Here is a 16602-nt window from a genome sequence, read left to right as displayed (position 1 = left end):
GATACAATATTTTCTTAAGGCACCGTCATAAGCCCACCCCTTTCTACAGAAGTCTTTGAAATTCAGAGCAGACAGAAAACAGTCCTGCCCAGTTTCAAACCCAGCATTTGGTATTTTGTACACAAGTGTAGCTCATTAACCCCTCAAGCACCAAAGGGATTAGAAATATCCAATATCTCATGACATTATCATGACAACTGCAATAAACTTATTTGTCATTCTGCAATGATCCTCAGATTATGAGTCATATTTATTCACGCTTTTCACAGATGGCGCGCCGACTAGGAATCCAAAAATATCGGAAGCTGAGCACCTGAAAAAAACACTCCACAGGGTGGGTATAGAGGGCCTGGGTGGGTGGTTAGGTCTCCCTGGTGGGTTGCGGGAGAGGATTTGATAACCCCTTAATTACCATAGTGGTAAGGTTGTTAAGGGGTTAGGGGCCATTAGATTGTATTTTTTATTGTATTGTGTCTGGCAACAGAGACAAGGATGGAAGTGAGGATGACCTTCATGCTGGCAGGAGTGAGTGCAAGTTTTATTTACTTTATGCTGCTGGTTGATATTTTATTTTAAATGGGCAAATGCACTATTATCCATATGTGGATAATAGTAATTTTGCCCATTACTGTACTGTATACATTGGGGGGTGTATATCTATGTATTCCACTTTTTAATTTTTTCAGAACAGGATTGGTATCGCAGGTCAGCGGGGACCTCAATACACCAGTAGGGCCCCTGGAAACACGCCGGGCACACCTGGAGGCATACAGACACCCGTGGGAACCACCCAAGGACCCCCAGACACCCGTGGGGACCTCCATTTGGTACATGGACACCCATGGGGACCACCTGGAGGCCCACGGACACTGTGGGAACCACCCAAGGACACCCAGATACCCACGGGGACAACCGTGGGCCACCCAGACACCCAAAGGGACCACCTGTAGGCTCATGGAAACCCGAGGAGAACACCCGGACACCCCCAGAAACCTGCGGGGACTACCTAGAGGCCCACGGACACCCGCGGAACCTCTGGTATCAATCCCATGCATAAAAAAATGCTTCTATGTGGGGGTACAGGGGGTGGGTGGATTGTGTATTGGTGGTTAGTACATATTGTAATGTTTATTGGGGGCTCGGGGGATGAGTGAAGCACCAAGTGCCCCCTTCACTCACCCTCTCTGCCCCCAATAAACCTGCTGTTGTACCTTAACCCCTTAATTGCCTTGGGGGATAGCCGCTAAGGTAATGAAGTTGCCTGTATATGCAATAAAAATGCATCTGATTTATGCCGGGGGTCTCCGGTGCTGATTTTAATGTGCTTCACCGGAGATTCCTGGCATCAAACTGAGGCATGAAAAATGCATTTTTTTTCTAAGTCCACTCTTGCCGCTTCTTGGCAGGTTCTCACCACCCTCACGCCATCTTTTCCTGGTGGAAGGATTTTTAGTGGAAATCTCAATTCTAGAGCCGTGATAGGACCCGACAATCTAATCGCGGCTACTAGAATTGCACGAATGTGAAAACTTGGCAATAAGTGGCTTCATTTGGAGATTATTTTTTTTTCGCCAACAAAATATGCCGAAAAGCACTTTTATCGGCGACTTATCGGGACTTACTGAATAGCAATAGGCCTTTTTGGCGAAAAGGCCCTGATAAGTGGCCTATTGGCGCTTATAGCATAGGCCCCTTTGTTTTGCCTAAATCAAACTCGAAGGGAGAAAGGGGAAAAGAGGAGAGGAGGGTGGGGGGTGGGGATGGAAAAGGGGACACAAAGAAGGAGGATATTCATAAAGTTAATATACAGTACGTTTTCAATATACTGTATATCTGTGTGTGCACATATTTGATAGTTCTAACAGGGATTTTATATTATATTTCATACTTGTTAAAATCAAGATCATACTGTATATTACCTTTTTGAATATTATGCTTCTTCTTGTCCCCTTTTCCTTCCCCCCCCCCCTTTCATCCCCCCTCTCCTCTTTTCCCCCTTCTCCCTTGAAGGAATATAGGTTATATAAGATGAAATATATAGAAAATATATATTGATATATGTTAAAAACATCAAATCATAAAAAAGATAAAATTAATGATCGAGTCATTTTTCCCTGGGTCAATTGGGAACCTATCAGATATGTTTTTTTAGAGGTCATACTTTTTGCATTAGACTCATTGCAATGCTAGAATGTATTTATATATGTAATTTCAGTGAATATACAAACTACAGCTGCAACGGCCGTTATTCTAAAAAATCATGGAGCCGTTGTCGTTGGATCTGCTGTACTCCACGTGGCATGAACGCGGCCAATCGCTCCAGGCACAGCGCTTATCGCGGATGCTTTCTTTAATTTCATGGATTCTGTTTCTTTGATTGCAATGAAATTCCTTCCCCTTGCCCTGTTTCTCCCTTTCCTCCCTTTGTCATTCACTCCACATATTGGATTATCATTTTTCACTATTACATATACCCCTCATGGTCTTTGACTTTGTGTTGTTCTAAATTACATATTAAATAATTTTTTGCTTATTCCGTTATCTACTAGTCATTACTGAGTGCTGGGAACATATTTTAGTGGGAACAGATAGGATCCGTAAGACTGCGGATCACATGTGTAACGTAAAGTAATGTTACTGCAGTGTTACATTCAATCTCTTTAATTTTACCTTCACACGTAGGCAGTGGTGGGTCCCAGCCATAGTAATAACACTGACTGACTTCTGAGCCTCTTAATGTGTAGCCAGTTGGGCAATTAATCCGAAGAGTGTCACCGTCTTTATATACCATCTTTTCAGTACTTTCTATGGAACATGTGATTTCTAGGAGAAATAAACAAAACAATACGATTTGATGAAAAAATGATAAAAACCTTTCAATCCGGGGAAGTTTAGCTCAGGAGACAAGGTAAGTATTTGTTAGCGTAGTTTTGTATCACTTTGTTTCTGATACATAATCTCTCTCTTTCTCTTCAAGATCGATTGTTTTGAGTTTTCACGCCATAGCCTAGAATGTTCTAGTTATAAATATGAACAAGCAAAACCTGCTCAGAACTGAATTCATTCTTAGACAATAATGTTGTATTTTGCTATTAAACACCTTCACGTCTCCCATCGTGCAGCAATGCTACAAATTGCTCTGGTTTGTGAGATCGGCCTCCTGTGCTGTGATAGGGTGTCTCACATAAGGGATTCTTACAGATTAGAAATGTAAAGGGAAGCTGGGCCCTTTAGGACCATTAGGAATCCTATAAGTCAGAAACCCTTCTGTTTACAAGAGAGAAAAACAATCCAAGGATTAGAACGGAGCACAGCTGTAAAAGAATTGGGGCTAACACCGACAAAACGCCCTTTATCAAAGAGTACTATTTGATAAAGGGCGTTTGCCTGAAACACGTCAGAGTGTTTATCTGATGTTCCTCATGTATATGCCATGATTAAAGTATAACTTTTTAACTTTATTTTTTTGCTGGTGTTGGCCCCAATTATTTTACAGCTGTGCTCCGTTCTAATCCTTGGATTGTTTTTCTCTCTGCTACTGACTGACGTGATGCACGCAACAGGATAAACTGCCTTTCATGCGAGTACTATATTTTCCCCATTATTCAGTTGGGGAGAAGCTGACCACTACAAGTGCGACTCTAGGGGAATTTGTCCAGTGGTGTACGCTTACTGGATTATTATACAATTGTACAGTGGCCTGTCACCACTATATGATGGTTATTGCATTTAACCCCTCATATGAGATGCCTATGCACTTGGTCTATTAGTCTCACCAGGCTTGAACAGAGCTTATCCAACATATAATCCTGTTCATTATTCAGGACTTTATCTGAACTATATGTTTCCTTTATAAACTGAGCACCGATATTTGGAACTTGTTTCTACACACCCTTCTGTATACAAGGTATGTTAAAAAATGAGAGAAAAGGTGCATGTTTGTTGGGATAATGTTATGTGTACGATTATACTACATTTAATATCAGAGCGCTCTGTTTCTGAAAGTCCCATATGTAAGATGCCTCTAGCAGCAGCTTAGTAACGTGTCAGATTTACTGACGGGAGCACCCTGATTAGTCATCTCTGTTCTGATTTATAACGGGTGAAGTCCTGGGCACCTCCTTCTGGCTTGGACATTTAGTCGCAGCCATTTTGCCGCGACCAAATTGCTGCCGGCGCTTAACCGCTACTTACCTCGTGGCAGGGACATCTCTCCGACCGGCCTCTTCACCACCAAGGTAAGTCTCCAACCTTACCCTAAAACCCACTAATACTAACGCTACCCCCTACCCTAAAACCGTATCCCCTTACCATAATCCTCTACCCTAAAAACCTAGCTCCTTACCCTAAACCCCTATACTTAACCCCCTACCCTAACTGCTAAAACCCCTTAAATTAATTTACTTTATTAGCGAAGGGGCCAGTAGCCGAGTGTCCAGTAGCGGAGCAGCCACAGCGAAGGGTCCCACAGCAGCCGCACGCCAGCGGAGACCTATCAGCTGCGACCAAATGTCCGATTCCGACCTCCTATTGGTAGCTGGCAGAATGGGGATTCCCTGCACAGGGTCTCACAAAAGGACAAAGCACAGCAGGTGCTGGGTCAGTCGCTCACTGAGGGTCTAACAGCAGCAGGTTAGAAGGGGCAGCTGCTCAATGGATTATTTATTCATTTCATGCCCTCCTTCACCAAACCGTGTGAGAGTCATAAATATGCTCGATGTATTCAATAAAAACCAATGTTAATTAATGTACTGTAGGGCTATTTGATAAAGTCCTAAGATAAAAGAAAAAGCACATGAAGGGACATGTTCAATAAAAATAGGTAATATTTTATATAAAAAATAAACAATACAACACTTACAATAAAAAAGTTCCAGTCTCCCCACTACCGTAGATGCGATGTTATCCTTACTTGGTCCCACAAGATGGTATACACATATCCCACACACATGGGGGCAGGAATTCCAGCTGGAAAGTAAAGTTCTGGTAAAGTAGATGAGGTGCAACAAGCAAGGAGCAGCTGATCACGGCGTCCTCGTGGGGGAGTGCTGACTACAGACTTCCGTCGTTACGGTCTTCTGCATCATACATCACTGAACAAGTTAACTCTTGCCTCTACATATTTTCTTCCCCCATCTTCCCTCCCTTTCCCCCAATCGCTTCCCCCCCCCACCCCTTTCCCCTCTTTCTTCGCCCCCCCCCTTTCCACTCCCCCTTTTTCCTTTCCCTTATTGGAGATGAAGTGTTAAAATACATAAGGGGAATGATAAAATTTGGATTTTCGGGCCAGTTCCTAGAGGGTGTTAGAGCTCTTTACAGGAAGCCCACAGCATATGTCAAGCTTTCGGGGAGGAGACTCAAGCCCCATCAAAATTAAAAATGATACCAGACAAGGCAGTCTTTTGTCTCCGCTCCTCTTGACATTGTCAATTGAGCCCCTCGCGGCTACAATCAGAGAAGATTTTAATATAAAAGTAATAGAGATAGGGAGGACAAGTTACAAAATGTCTTTATTTGCGGATGATTATAAACAGAGTTCTTCAAATATTAAATATCTGGGAATACAGATAGCAAGCTCAAACCAATATCTTTTTCAAAGTAACTTCCACCCCTTTTCGAAAAAATCAAAAAAGATCTACAGAATTGGAATAAGTACCAGATATCTTGGCTAGGTAGAATAGCCTCAGTTAAGATGAATATCCTTCAAAGACTTCTATATTTCTTCCAAACCCTGCCGATAGCTGTCCCTCTACCTGGGCTTAAAAATATCCAGATCCGGATTTTCCAATTTATAAGGAAAGAAAAAAAGGCAGAGAGTCGCAAGATCGATAATGCTTGCCCCGAGAGCAAGCGGAGGCATGGGAGTCCCGGATATCATTAAATATTACCATGCGCCCCAACTAAAACAAGTAGTAATGTGGAATAAAGATGCAGCAACTTGCTGCTGGCTGGGGATTAAGTCTTTCTATGCAAACCCTCTCTCTCTCTCTCGTCGGCACTGTGGTCCCAACGAGGAGGAGAGATGCTGGCGAATGGGCTTGGCTTGGGAACGATGAGGTGCACTTGGAAAATATGGTCCAAAAACAAAAGAAAATACAATCTGGCCTCATTTCCGTCTCCATTAACCCCCATATTTGGAAACCCAGAGATTCCCCCTGGCTGCTCTCCAAAAGATTTCAAACAATTTAGAGATTCAAATATTAACATAGCAGACGATCTGGTAGGAAAAGGTAAGATCCTGTCCTATCAGGACCTTCAAAAGAAATACCAGACTCAGAATTTTCAGATCTTCATCTACCTACAGATCAGACACTTCCTGCAGGAAATCTCACAAAGAGCTAATTTTTCCAATTTAACGAAATTTGAAAAGTTATGCGGAAGGTGTTCCTACCAGAAGGGTCTGATTTCAGAAATATACACAGTTATAACATCATCAGCGGTGACCCCCAATCATAACTATATGTTGAAATGGGCAGAGGACCTCAATATAGAAATAGATAGAGATGACTGGGAGGATATCTGGGAATCGGCAGCTAAAACTTAAATGTGCACAACGATAAAAGAAAATATGTATAAAATTCTATTTCAATGGTACTTAACTCATGTAGGCTGAGCCATATCTTCCCAGGAACACCCGATCTATGCTGGAGAAGGTGTGGCCTGGAAGGAGATATGGCACATACAGTATCTGGTGGACTTGTCCGCAGATCCAAAACTTTGGCTTATGATCCGAAGTATGATTCAAGTGTGTACTGAAGTAAGAATAAAGTTGAATCCACTGACGTTTCTGTTGGCCAGTGTAAGGAATCCATTCCTGGGTTTGGCTGAAGCTCACTCTTGCAGAGTTGGTGATCTCTCAGACAAACCTCCCCTTGGATCTGCAAGCAATATCACCTGTACTTGCAATCACTGCAGTCTGCATGTCTCCTGTGCAGCTCTGCCCCCTATTCACTGGCTATACTATATAGAGCCAGCCCCTCCCCCCAGGAAGTTGCTGAGCATAAACCAAGATTCACTTGGATGTCTTGTGTTTGCCACAAACACTACTGCCTTAGCCAATCCTTGTTCTAGTGGCCTGCTGCATATTCTCCTTGCAGAAGCCTGCAATTCCTGTTCCTGTGGCCTGCTGCATATTCTCCTTGCAGAGGCCTGCTTCTTCCTGGTTTCTGTGCTGAAGCGCTGGATACCCAGTGCTGGCCTTGCCTTGTTCCTGAGACCTGATGCATTCCCTCCTTGCAGAGGTCTGCGTCCTGTTTCTGAGATCTACTGCATTCCGTCCTGGCAGAGGTCGGCTTCATGGTCCCTGTTCTGAAGCACTGGTCTCCCAGTGCTACCCTGCGGGGATTCCTAGGCCAGCCTGCAATCCCCCTTGCAGAGACCTTCAACATGGGCCACTCCCGCTCCTCACGCAGAGGTCACTCCCACGCTTCAGCTGCTATGCTGAACAGCTTCACACCAGCCTACCTGTTGCCGAACCCCAGCGTGGATATCGACTACTCTGACGTCTCCAACTCTGACCCCGGCTTGTCCATGGATTACCGTGCCTTATCCAACCCTGAACCGGCTACAATTGACTACGCTTCGTGGTCTAAGGTCTGTGTATTCACATCCCACCTCAGCCCCACGGTCCGGTCCCGGTTTGTGGCGAGCACATCCGTGACAGCCATGCCCATGGAAGATCTTCAGACCCCCATGAGAAAACTGGTCTCATTTATTCTGACAGCGGCGCGCTGTTCCATAGCTGCGGCTTGGAAGAAAATTAACGCCCCATCTAAGCGCACTGTAATTAAAAGAGTAAATGAGGTCAGACTCATGGAGAAACTTGCGGCACAACTGAGTAAAAAAATGGAACAATTTTGCAAGATCTGGGAACCATGGCCTCAGAAATAAAAATAAAAGTGGGGACTAAAATGTCAAAATAAGTTAAACTGAATTTGAAGGTCTGGCGGCCAGGGTGAGGTGGAGTTAGGGAGAGATATTATCTCTCCTGTCCTCTTCCCCCTCCACCCCATCCCAGTCTCATGAATATCCTTCCTCCCCGATCCCCTCACCACCCCCTCTCAACCCCCCCTCTCTCTCACTCTTATTTGTTCTTCTCTCTCTATCCCTTTTTTAATCCCCAAAGGGTTTCACAAAACATCGCTTTATAAGAAAGATGGAGAAAGGATCCTTGGTTAAAGAGCTGTTAGAATAAGAAGGTTCCTTATATGTTTTGTATAATTGCACCTTTCCGTCTCAATGCACAAAACTTGTTGTGAGGATACTTGTTCAAAAATGTCTCTCTAATACAGTACAATACCAAATTAGGAAACCCTGTGAAAACCAATAAAAAAGTTTGAAATAAAAAAAAATACATAAGGTGAGTTGGGGTACCCAAATATAGGAATTTATTAAATGTTTTAAACTATGAATTAAGTGATTTGGGGTACCAAATATTGTAATTAATGGTAATTAATGAAATACATGATACTGTATGTGCTATATATAACTGTATATGAGTAATACCCATTGGATACGCAATTCGACATTATGTGCTAACTGTGGACCTTAATATTGTTCATTTAAACTTTAATCTAATTTCCATCTACTGTGGGTAGACAATACCTATGAAAATTGATTAAATCTTTTTCTATATGACTAAACGTAATGAATGACAACCAATTACATATACCAGTAGAAAGCTCACATATATATGTATATGTTTAAATATATTTATATGTTATGATGTTTTTGTTAACCAGTAGATGTGGTTACCTTTATTGTATGATTGTATGATTACTCTAAAACATATTTCAATTTAGGGTTTATTTTCTCTCGTCTTCTGGCCCAATGAGTGTATAAGAGTTGGGTTTAATGTGAATAAATTATCAATAATAATAACAGTTTTACATAGCGCTTTACAGAGACATTTTGCAGACACAGTCCCTGCCCCATGGAGCATACAATCTATGTTTTAGGTGCCGGAGGCACAGGGAGATAAAGTGGCTTGCCCAAGGTCACAAGGAGCCGAAACCAGGAATTGAACCGGGTTCCCATGCTTCAAACTCAGTGCCAGTCTTTACTCACTGAGCCGCTCCTTGAGATTGCCCTAATGATATAATATCAGCGTATTGATACTGAGATTACCTAGCGAAGATATATATACTACAGGTATGTGTATTTCTGTGCTGGATTGAATTGTCCAAATGTTAGTCATATGTTTAATGTGATACCAGTGTTGCATTGGTTAAATTGTTGAAAGCATAAACCCCCTGAATGATTGGTCCAGGCTCAACCTCTGGAGGAGGTAACCTGGTATAAATGCAACCCCTACAGTAGCCAATGACTCACCCCCTGATGGAGCGCTGTTACAATGCGTTAACTTGTTCAGTGATGCATGAGGCAGAAGACCGTGACGACGGAAGCCTGTAGTCAGCACACCCCCACGAGGACGCCGTGATCAGCTGCTGCTTGCTTGCGGCACCTCATCTACTTTACCGGAACTTTACTTTCCAGCTGGACTTCCTGCCCCCATGTGTGTGGGATATGTTTATACCATCTTGTAGGACCAACTGAGGATATCATTGGAGCTACAGTAGTGGGGAGACTGGAACTCTTTTATTGTAAGTGTTGTATTGTTATTACCTATTTTTATTGAATATGTCCCTCCATGCGCTTGTTCTTTTATCTTAGTGCTAATTCTGACACTGTTGATCATGGGAGTGTAATGAGCTGCAGGAGCAATATAACTAAGGGTTACTGAGGGATCTTGTGGCCAGCGCACACATAACAGCTTCAACTATTTGATAAAGTGACAGAGATGATCCCATTGAAAAGTCCTCTCACTCATTTGTAGGATCAGAGACCTCAGGCGTGAATGGAATAATATGTACTGTAATTAAAGTCATTTGGTCGCATTGAGTATGTTCTAAGGGCCAAAGCGTACGTATTTAAGGCCAAGAAAAACATGTTTTAATAGAGAGATTCTGACTGTGAGGCTTCAGGTCGATAAGTTAACAGTGAGATTCCTTCCAGTGAGTGAGACTCACTTGACATACCTCACTTTGGTCACTTGGTGTAAATCTGGATCTAAACATATACTTCATTTGTCAATTCCTGGTTATACCTAACCAACCACAAAGTAACAGGGTGAGCAAAATAGCTGCATTAGGCAGCTACAATATGGAAATGTATTGCGCTGTGTAGATTATAAATTTGACCAGACCAGACATACCCACACACTGAGGAGGAACAGACCATCCTTGCTGAAGACATTGAGCACTATCCGTAGTCCGTTTCCCGGGACTCCTAAAGCCTTTGTCACATTTATACCGCAAATATTCTCCCACTTCAAAGATATTTTTATCTGTCTGGTAACTTCCGTGATCCAAATATGACATTTCGCATTCCCCTGTGAACAGGGAAAAGCATTAGCTATAGTTACCATATCAATGAAGAAGTCATACAAGAACTCTCAGCTAGATTAAGATGCAGCTTTTGTAGCGGAGGAACATTATCTGTGCCAGACTTGGGTACAAACAGATTGTAGATGGTAAAATAAACAAACATATTATAATAGGACCAGCACTAACTTTCCATCAATTAGTCCTAATTGGACTATTCATGACACCTGGTTTGGCAGCTATAAGAGGGTTGAGTTTGTGATTGTACACATTATGCCATTTCTGCTTTTGAGAAAGGCCTGTGTGGCCGAAACGTTAAGTCTATTGGCAATAAATTAGTTTATTGAGCAACTCCGTGGAGCCCTGATTTTCTACTCTTCTAATTGTCACACACCTTTAGTTTTCACTGATCACAAGGCGCAGTGCACAATAATACATTTGTGACATTTCCCACTATTAATACTCAAGTCCGCTAATGTTTGATAGAGTTGAGAGTCACTACATTATATGTGGCAAGTACTATCAATATTATTGTATTACTGTATATTATACACTGTTTTTGTAACGGATCGGGGGACTCGCGCTTCCCAGCGTGTCCCCGTCACCCCAGGTCCCACGGCGGCTAGCTGTCCCTCTTCCCTACGCCCCCACTCTTTCCCCTCCTCCTCTCTGAGCCGTTCTTCCGCGGCACGGTCTGCACGCCCAGGCACACGTTCAGGGCATGCGCGCGGCTCCCGCACTGAGCGCGCGCACTCCCGATCGCTGGTCACTTGCCGTGGGACACGCGCCCCTCGGCGTGCCTCCGTCACCCAGCCCTTACCGTACCTGGCTCCTCCTTCCCTTCTGCCTCCTGTGCCAAATACCTCCTCAGCGATACGCCCCTCATGCCCTGCTACACACACGCGGTGCGTGCATAACAATCTTACAGAAGGTGCGCGCACCCGCTCCAGTTATCAGCCGTCCCCAAGCACTGGCTCCGCCCCCCGTCGGTTGCAGGCAATTACCCTTGATTACCTTCCTATCTCCTCCCCTGCTCTCACGGACCTATCCCTGCGATCACCCACTCAAACCTCTGCTCCACCCCTCACCCCTATTGGTCCTTCTTCCCATATAACCCCACTCTGTTCTCTCAGTCATTGCTCTGCATAGCTTTCCTGTAGCTCCTGTGTGTGCAGTGTCTAGCCTAGCTCCCTTGTCCGTTTCAGCTCTGGTTCCTGTCCCTGCCCCTGTTTGGATTCCTTTGGTTTGAACGTGACTCTGCTTTGAACTTGAATACGCTGCCTTCTCCTGCCCTTGAACCCTGGCTTTCGGACATCACTACGCTGCTCTCTCCAACCCCTGAACTCGGGCTCTTGGACATCACCCTCCGACATCTGGCACCCCGGACTCAGCAAGTATAACGTTAACCCTTACTCACCAGGCCCGGCAACGCAAATTACCACACTCCGGGCACGCCCTCACTGCTGTGGGTGCGTGTTATACCCTTACCCACCTCAGTACTGGGGACTGGCCAGGTCTGCGGGCATGCAGGCGTTACATTATGCAGAGCCCAACAAATGCAGACCCCCCTGAGGTGGGCCAAGGTGTCTCCATAGAACATTGGCAATTCCTAAGTGATCAACTTACCAATGTTACACAGCAACTTTCTAATTTATCTCTCCGGGAATCTCCCGTGGCACCATCACCCCCGGCCCCAGTGTTTATAAGCAATCCGGGACCACGTATTCCATCTCCTAACCGGTATGACGGGGACCCCCTCGCTTGCCAAGGATTCTTGAATCAGTGTGAAGTCCAATTCGAGATGTCCCGTCCCACTTCCCTACTGGTCGTACCAAGGTGGCCTACAACTATGCCCTACTCACTGGCGACGCTCTCTCTTGGGCTTCTCCTCTCTGGGAATACAGACCAGACATAACCCAAGATTACCCCAAATTCAGGCGTGCGTTCCAAAAGGTTTTTGACACACCAGAGTGAAGGGAAACTGCCGCTTTTTCCTTGTTCCATATCCCTCAGGCTCGTAGGTCAGCTGCAAGATACGCGGTGGAGTTCCGCACCATCGCTGCAGAAACCCAGTGGAAAGATGAAGCTCTCGCTGCGGCATACTGGCACGGTTTGTCCGAATCTCTCAAAGATGACCTTGCAGCTCACGCTCGGCCTTCATCCCTTGTGGAACTCATTGCCCTCAGTATCCGGTTTGGTCAGCTCACTCAAGAACGACGCCACGAGCGTCACCGTTCTCGTTCTCTCTCGTCTCTGCCTGTTTCTCCTACGTCTCCTCCTTTGGCCTTCCCTGCATTGGACGCCCCTGAACCGATGCAAATCGGTAGCCAACAGCTTCGGGCCGCTGAGAAAGCACGACGCCGTGAGGAGGGTCTCTGCTATTATTGCGGTTCCCCAGAACACCAACCTCGTCACTGCCGCTTGAAACCGGGAAACGGGAATGCCCAGTAAAGGTAGAGGGGCTTTTACTCGGTACTATTTCTCCTTGCCCCTCTCTCTCTAAGGAACTACCGAGAAGATACTACTCCCTATAACTCTTGTGGGTCCTGATCTTCAAATAGAAGTTGAGGCGTTCATCGAATCTGGGTCTGGTGGTAACTTTCTTGATCACACCTTCGCTTGCAACAACCAAATCCCGTTAGTCAAGAAAAAGTCGCCCATCGGCCTGGAGGCTATCGACGGTCGACCGCTCCAACCAGCCTTCCTCATTTGGGAGTCTATTCCACTTATCCTGACAACCGCAGATGGTCATACTGAGGTAATGGTCTTCGATGCTTTCCACTCCCCTACAGTCCAGGTTATTCTGGGATTGCGGTGGCTCCAGCTTCACAACCTGCGTATTGATTGGACCAATGTTTTGCCAATCCAATGGGCTGCTACCTCAGAAGACGGTTACTCCTTCTGTTGCCATGCTCGCTGGCCTCGACACCACCTCATCTTCCCACTCTGCTTTGCCGAAGGTATACCATGAGTACTTAGATGTCTTCAATAAGACACAGGCTGAGGTGTTACCCCCTCATCGCTCTTATGACTGTCCCATTGATTTAATTCCTGGAACCATACTCCCCAAGTCTAAGTCTTACCCCTTATCTGTGCCCGAGACAGAATCGATGACGTCATACATCCAGGAGAATCTTAAGAAAGGGTTCATCTGGAATTCCACCTCCCCTGCCGGGGCAGGCTTCTTCTTCGTGGAGAAGAAGGATGGCTCTTTAAGACCCTGTATCGACTTTCGTGGGCTTAACAAGATTACGGTAAAAAAACGGTACCCCCTTCCTTTAATTTCAGAACTCTTCAACCGTCTACAAGGAGCTTCTATATTCTCCAAACTCGATTTAAGAGGAGCCTACAATCTTATTCGAAGAGACAGGGACGAATGGAAAACCGCATTTAACACGCGTTCGGGACATTACGAGTATTTAGTGATGCCATTCGGCCTTTGCAATGCCCTTGCTGTTTTTTCCAAAAATTCATGAATGATATCTTCCGGGACATTTTGGGAACGTTAGTCATCGTATATTTGGACGACATCCTCATTTTCTCCAAAAACTTGGAGGAGCACATACGCCATACCAAATTGGTCCTCTCTTGGCTTCGTGCTAATCGCCTCTACGCAAAAATGGAGAAATGTCTTTTCCATCAATCTTCCACAGCCTTCTTAGCCTATATAATCTCTGACAAAGGCTTCACCATGGATCCCGAGAAATTGAAGTCTGTACTCGACTGTCCGTTGCCGAATTCCCTCAAGGCCGTGCAACGCTTCCTTGGCTTTACAAATTACTAATCTGAAATTCATCTGTAACTTCTCCACTATTGCTCTACCTATCACTGCCCTGACCAAGAAAGGTGCTGATCCGACTGTTTGTTCCCCTGAAGCCATCGAAGCCGTCGAGTTCCTCAAAAAAGCCTTCGTGTCTGCCCTCATCCTTCGGCATCCGGATACTTCTCTTCCTTTTACTTTAGAAGTAGACGCCTCTGATGTGGGAGCCGGTGCAGTGCTTTCTCAGAGATCCACCCCACAGGAAAAACTCTATCCTTGTGGATTCTTTTCCAGGAAGTGCTCTTCGGCCGAGAGAAATTATGATGTTGGGAACCGTGAGCTTCTGGTCATCAAATTGGCCCTCCAAGAATGGAGACATCTTCACGAGGGTACCAAGGAGCCTGTAGCCATCCTCACTGATCACAAAAACTTATTGTACATTGATGGGGCTTGTCGTTTGGGATCACGTCAAGCTCGTTGGGCTTTGTTCTTCTCTCGGTTCAATTATACAATTTCTTATATTCCTGGCACCAAGAATATCAAGGCCGACGCTCTGTCTCGCCAGTTCTCTACGGAGAACTAATCTAACGAATCCTCGGAGATGATTCTTCCCGCTAAATGTATTATTTCCGCCAATAACTTTGATATCTTAGACGAAATTAATAAAGCCCAGGCTCATATTCCTAGGAGATTTAAGGTGCCAGAAGGACGGTTGTACGCGGCCCTGTGTTTTCGCCATAAAATACTTCTGTGGGGACATTCTTCTAGATCTGCTGGTCATCCAGGTTTCAAGAGGACAGTAAATCTTATCAAACGGACCTTTTGGTGGCCTAAAATGAACAAGGACATTTTCGATTTCAACAGAGCTTGTCCGGTCTGTGCCCAGAGCAAATCCACACGACACAAACCTTCTGGTCTCCTCATGCCTCTTCCTATTCCGGAACAACCTTGGAAACATATCTCCATGGACTTTATTGTGGAACTTCCCAATTCTAAAGGGATGAATACGATCCTTGTGGTAGTAGATAGGTTTTCCAAGCATACACACTTTATACCCCTCAAGGGTCTTCCTAATTCAGCTACTCTGGCCGACGTTTTTTCTAAGGAAAATTTAAGATTACACGGTGTACCTATTTTGATTGTTTCAGACAGAGGTACTCAATTCATTTCTAAGTTTTGGCGAGCTTTTTCTCAGAGACTTGGTATTTCCCTTTCTATCACCCACAAACCAACGGTCAGACGGAGAGAATGAATCAGGCTCTGGAACAGTATCTCAGATGCTTCGTGTCTGAATCTCAAGACAATTGGGTGGATCTATTAGTTCCTTGTTCACAGGAAAGGATATGGCCCGCAGGAACGCTCCTGGATACCATCTAATCACATTCATGCCCCAGCGCTTCTCAGACAGTTCCGTCGGAAGTTTCCTCATAGTCCTTGGGAGGATCGTCCGGAGTCCGATCCTCAAGGAGGGGATACTGTAACGGATCGGGGGACTCGCGCTCGTCACCCCAGGTCCCACGGCGGCTAGCTGTCCCTCTTCCCTACGTCCCCACTCTTTCCCTCCTCCTCTCTGAGCCGTTGTTCCGCTGCACGGTCTGCACATTCAGGGCACACGCACTGAGCGTGCACGCTCCCGATCGCTGGTCACTTGCCATGGGACACGCGCCCCTCGGCGTGCCTCCGTCATCCCAGCCCTTACCATACCTGGCTCCTCCGCTCCCCCTTCCCTTCTGTCTCCCGTGCCAAACACCTCTCTCCAACCCCTGAACTCTGGCTCTTGGACATTACCCTCTGACTTCTGGCACCCAGCAAGAGGTACGCAGCAAGTATAACGTTAACCCTTACTCACCAGGCCGGCAACGCAAATTACCACACTCCGGGCACGCCCTCACTGCTGTGGGTGCGTGTTATACCCTTACCCACCTCAGTACTGGGGACTGGCCACGTCTGCGGGCATACAGGCGTTACAGTTTTCCTATTTTCTTGCATTTTCATATCGCGTTATTCATGCAAAATTGAGGACTTGCTCATTATGGCAGAAATTCTTTCACCTTTCACTGTGATGCTAAACCGTTTGTTAATTTATTTAAATATTTTCCATCATCACTAATTGATTTGGTAGAGCACTGGAATTTGTGTTAAATCTAATAATAATAATAATAAATAATAATGTTACTGATTACCGACTTGCAGGCAATACCTTTGTTTTCCTCCCTAAACACAGAAATATTTCCTAATAAGACCGGGGAGGATTTGGAGGAAAAGGGAGTAATTTTACATAGAAGCGCAACTGTCCTAATTGCCACTGAAAAAATGTATTTATTTTCCATAACCATTACCCCAAAAAAAGAACATTTAACTTTGACGGAATCCTGTAATAGCATCCTGTGAATTACAGGTCATGTTCCAATTGTTTCATCATATTTAGGCATATCCCTTTATATTAGGGGACCTAGTAAT

At 45.1% G+C, this 16602-nt stretch overlaps 1 protein-coding gene across 3 annotated transcripts in view; it reads right to left on the bottom strand.

Annotated features, from left to right (window-relative positions):
* The window catches only part of LOC142503955 (complement factor H-like), a 721803-nt gene that overhangs the window by 110932 nt on the left and 594269 nt on the right, over positions 1-16602 (bottom strand). For 2 of the 3 annotated variants that reach the window (XM_075616958.1, XM_075616961.1), the window contains exon 14: positions 2671-2823. The exons of the other annotated variant lie outside the window; for it this stretch is intronic. In XM_075616958.1, the coding sequence (XP_075473073.1) occupies positions 2671-2823 (153 nt within the window). The remainder of the gene's footprint in view (positions 1-2670; positions 2824-16602) is intronic. 3 annotated transcript variants of the gene reach the window in all.

The sequence above is a fragment of the Ascaphus truei genome, chromosome 10, assembly GCF_040206685.1.
Source record: "Ascaphus truei isolate aAscTru1 chromosome 10, aAscTru1.hap1, whole genome shotgun sequence".
Classification (NCBI taxonomy): domain Eukaryota; kingdom Metazoa; phylum Chordata; class Amphibia; order Anura; family Ascaphidae; genus Ascaphus; species Ascaphus truei.
This window is presented reverse-complemented; position numbering and strand designations above follow the sequence as displayed.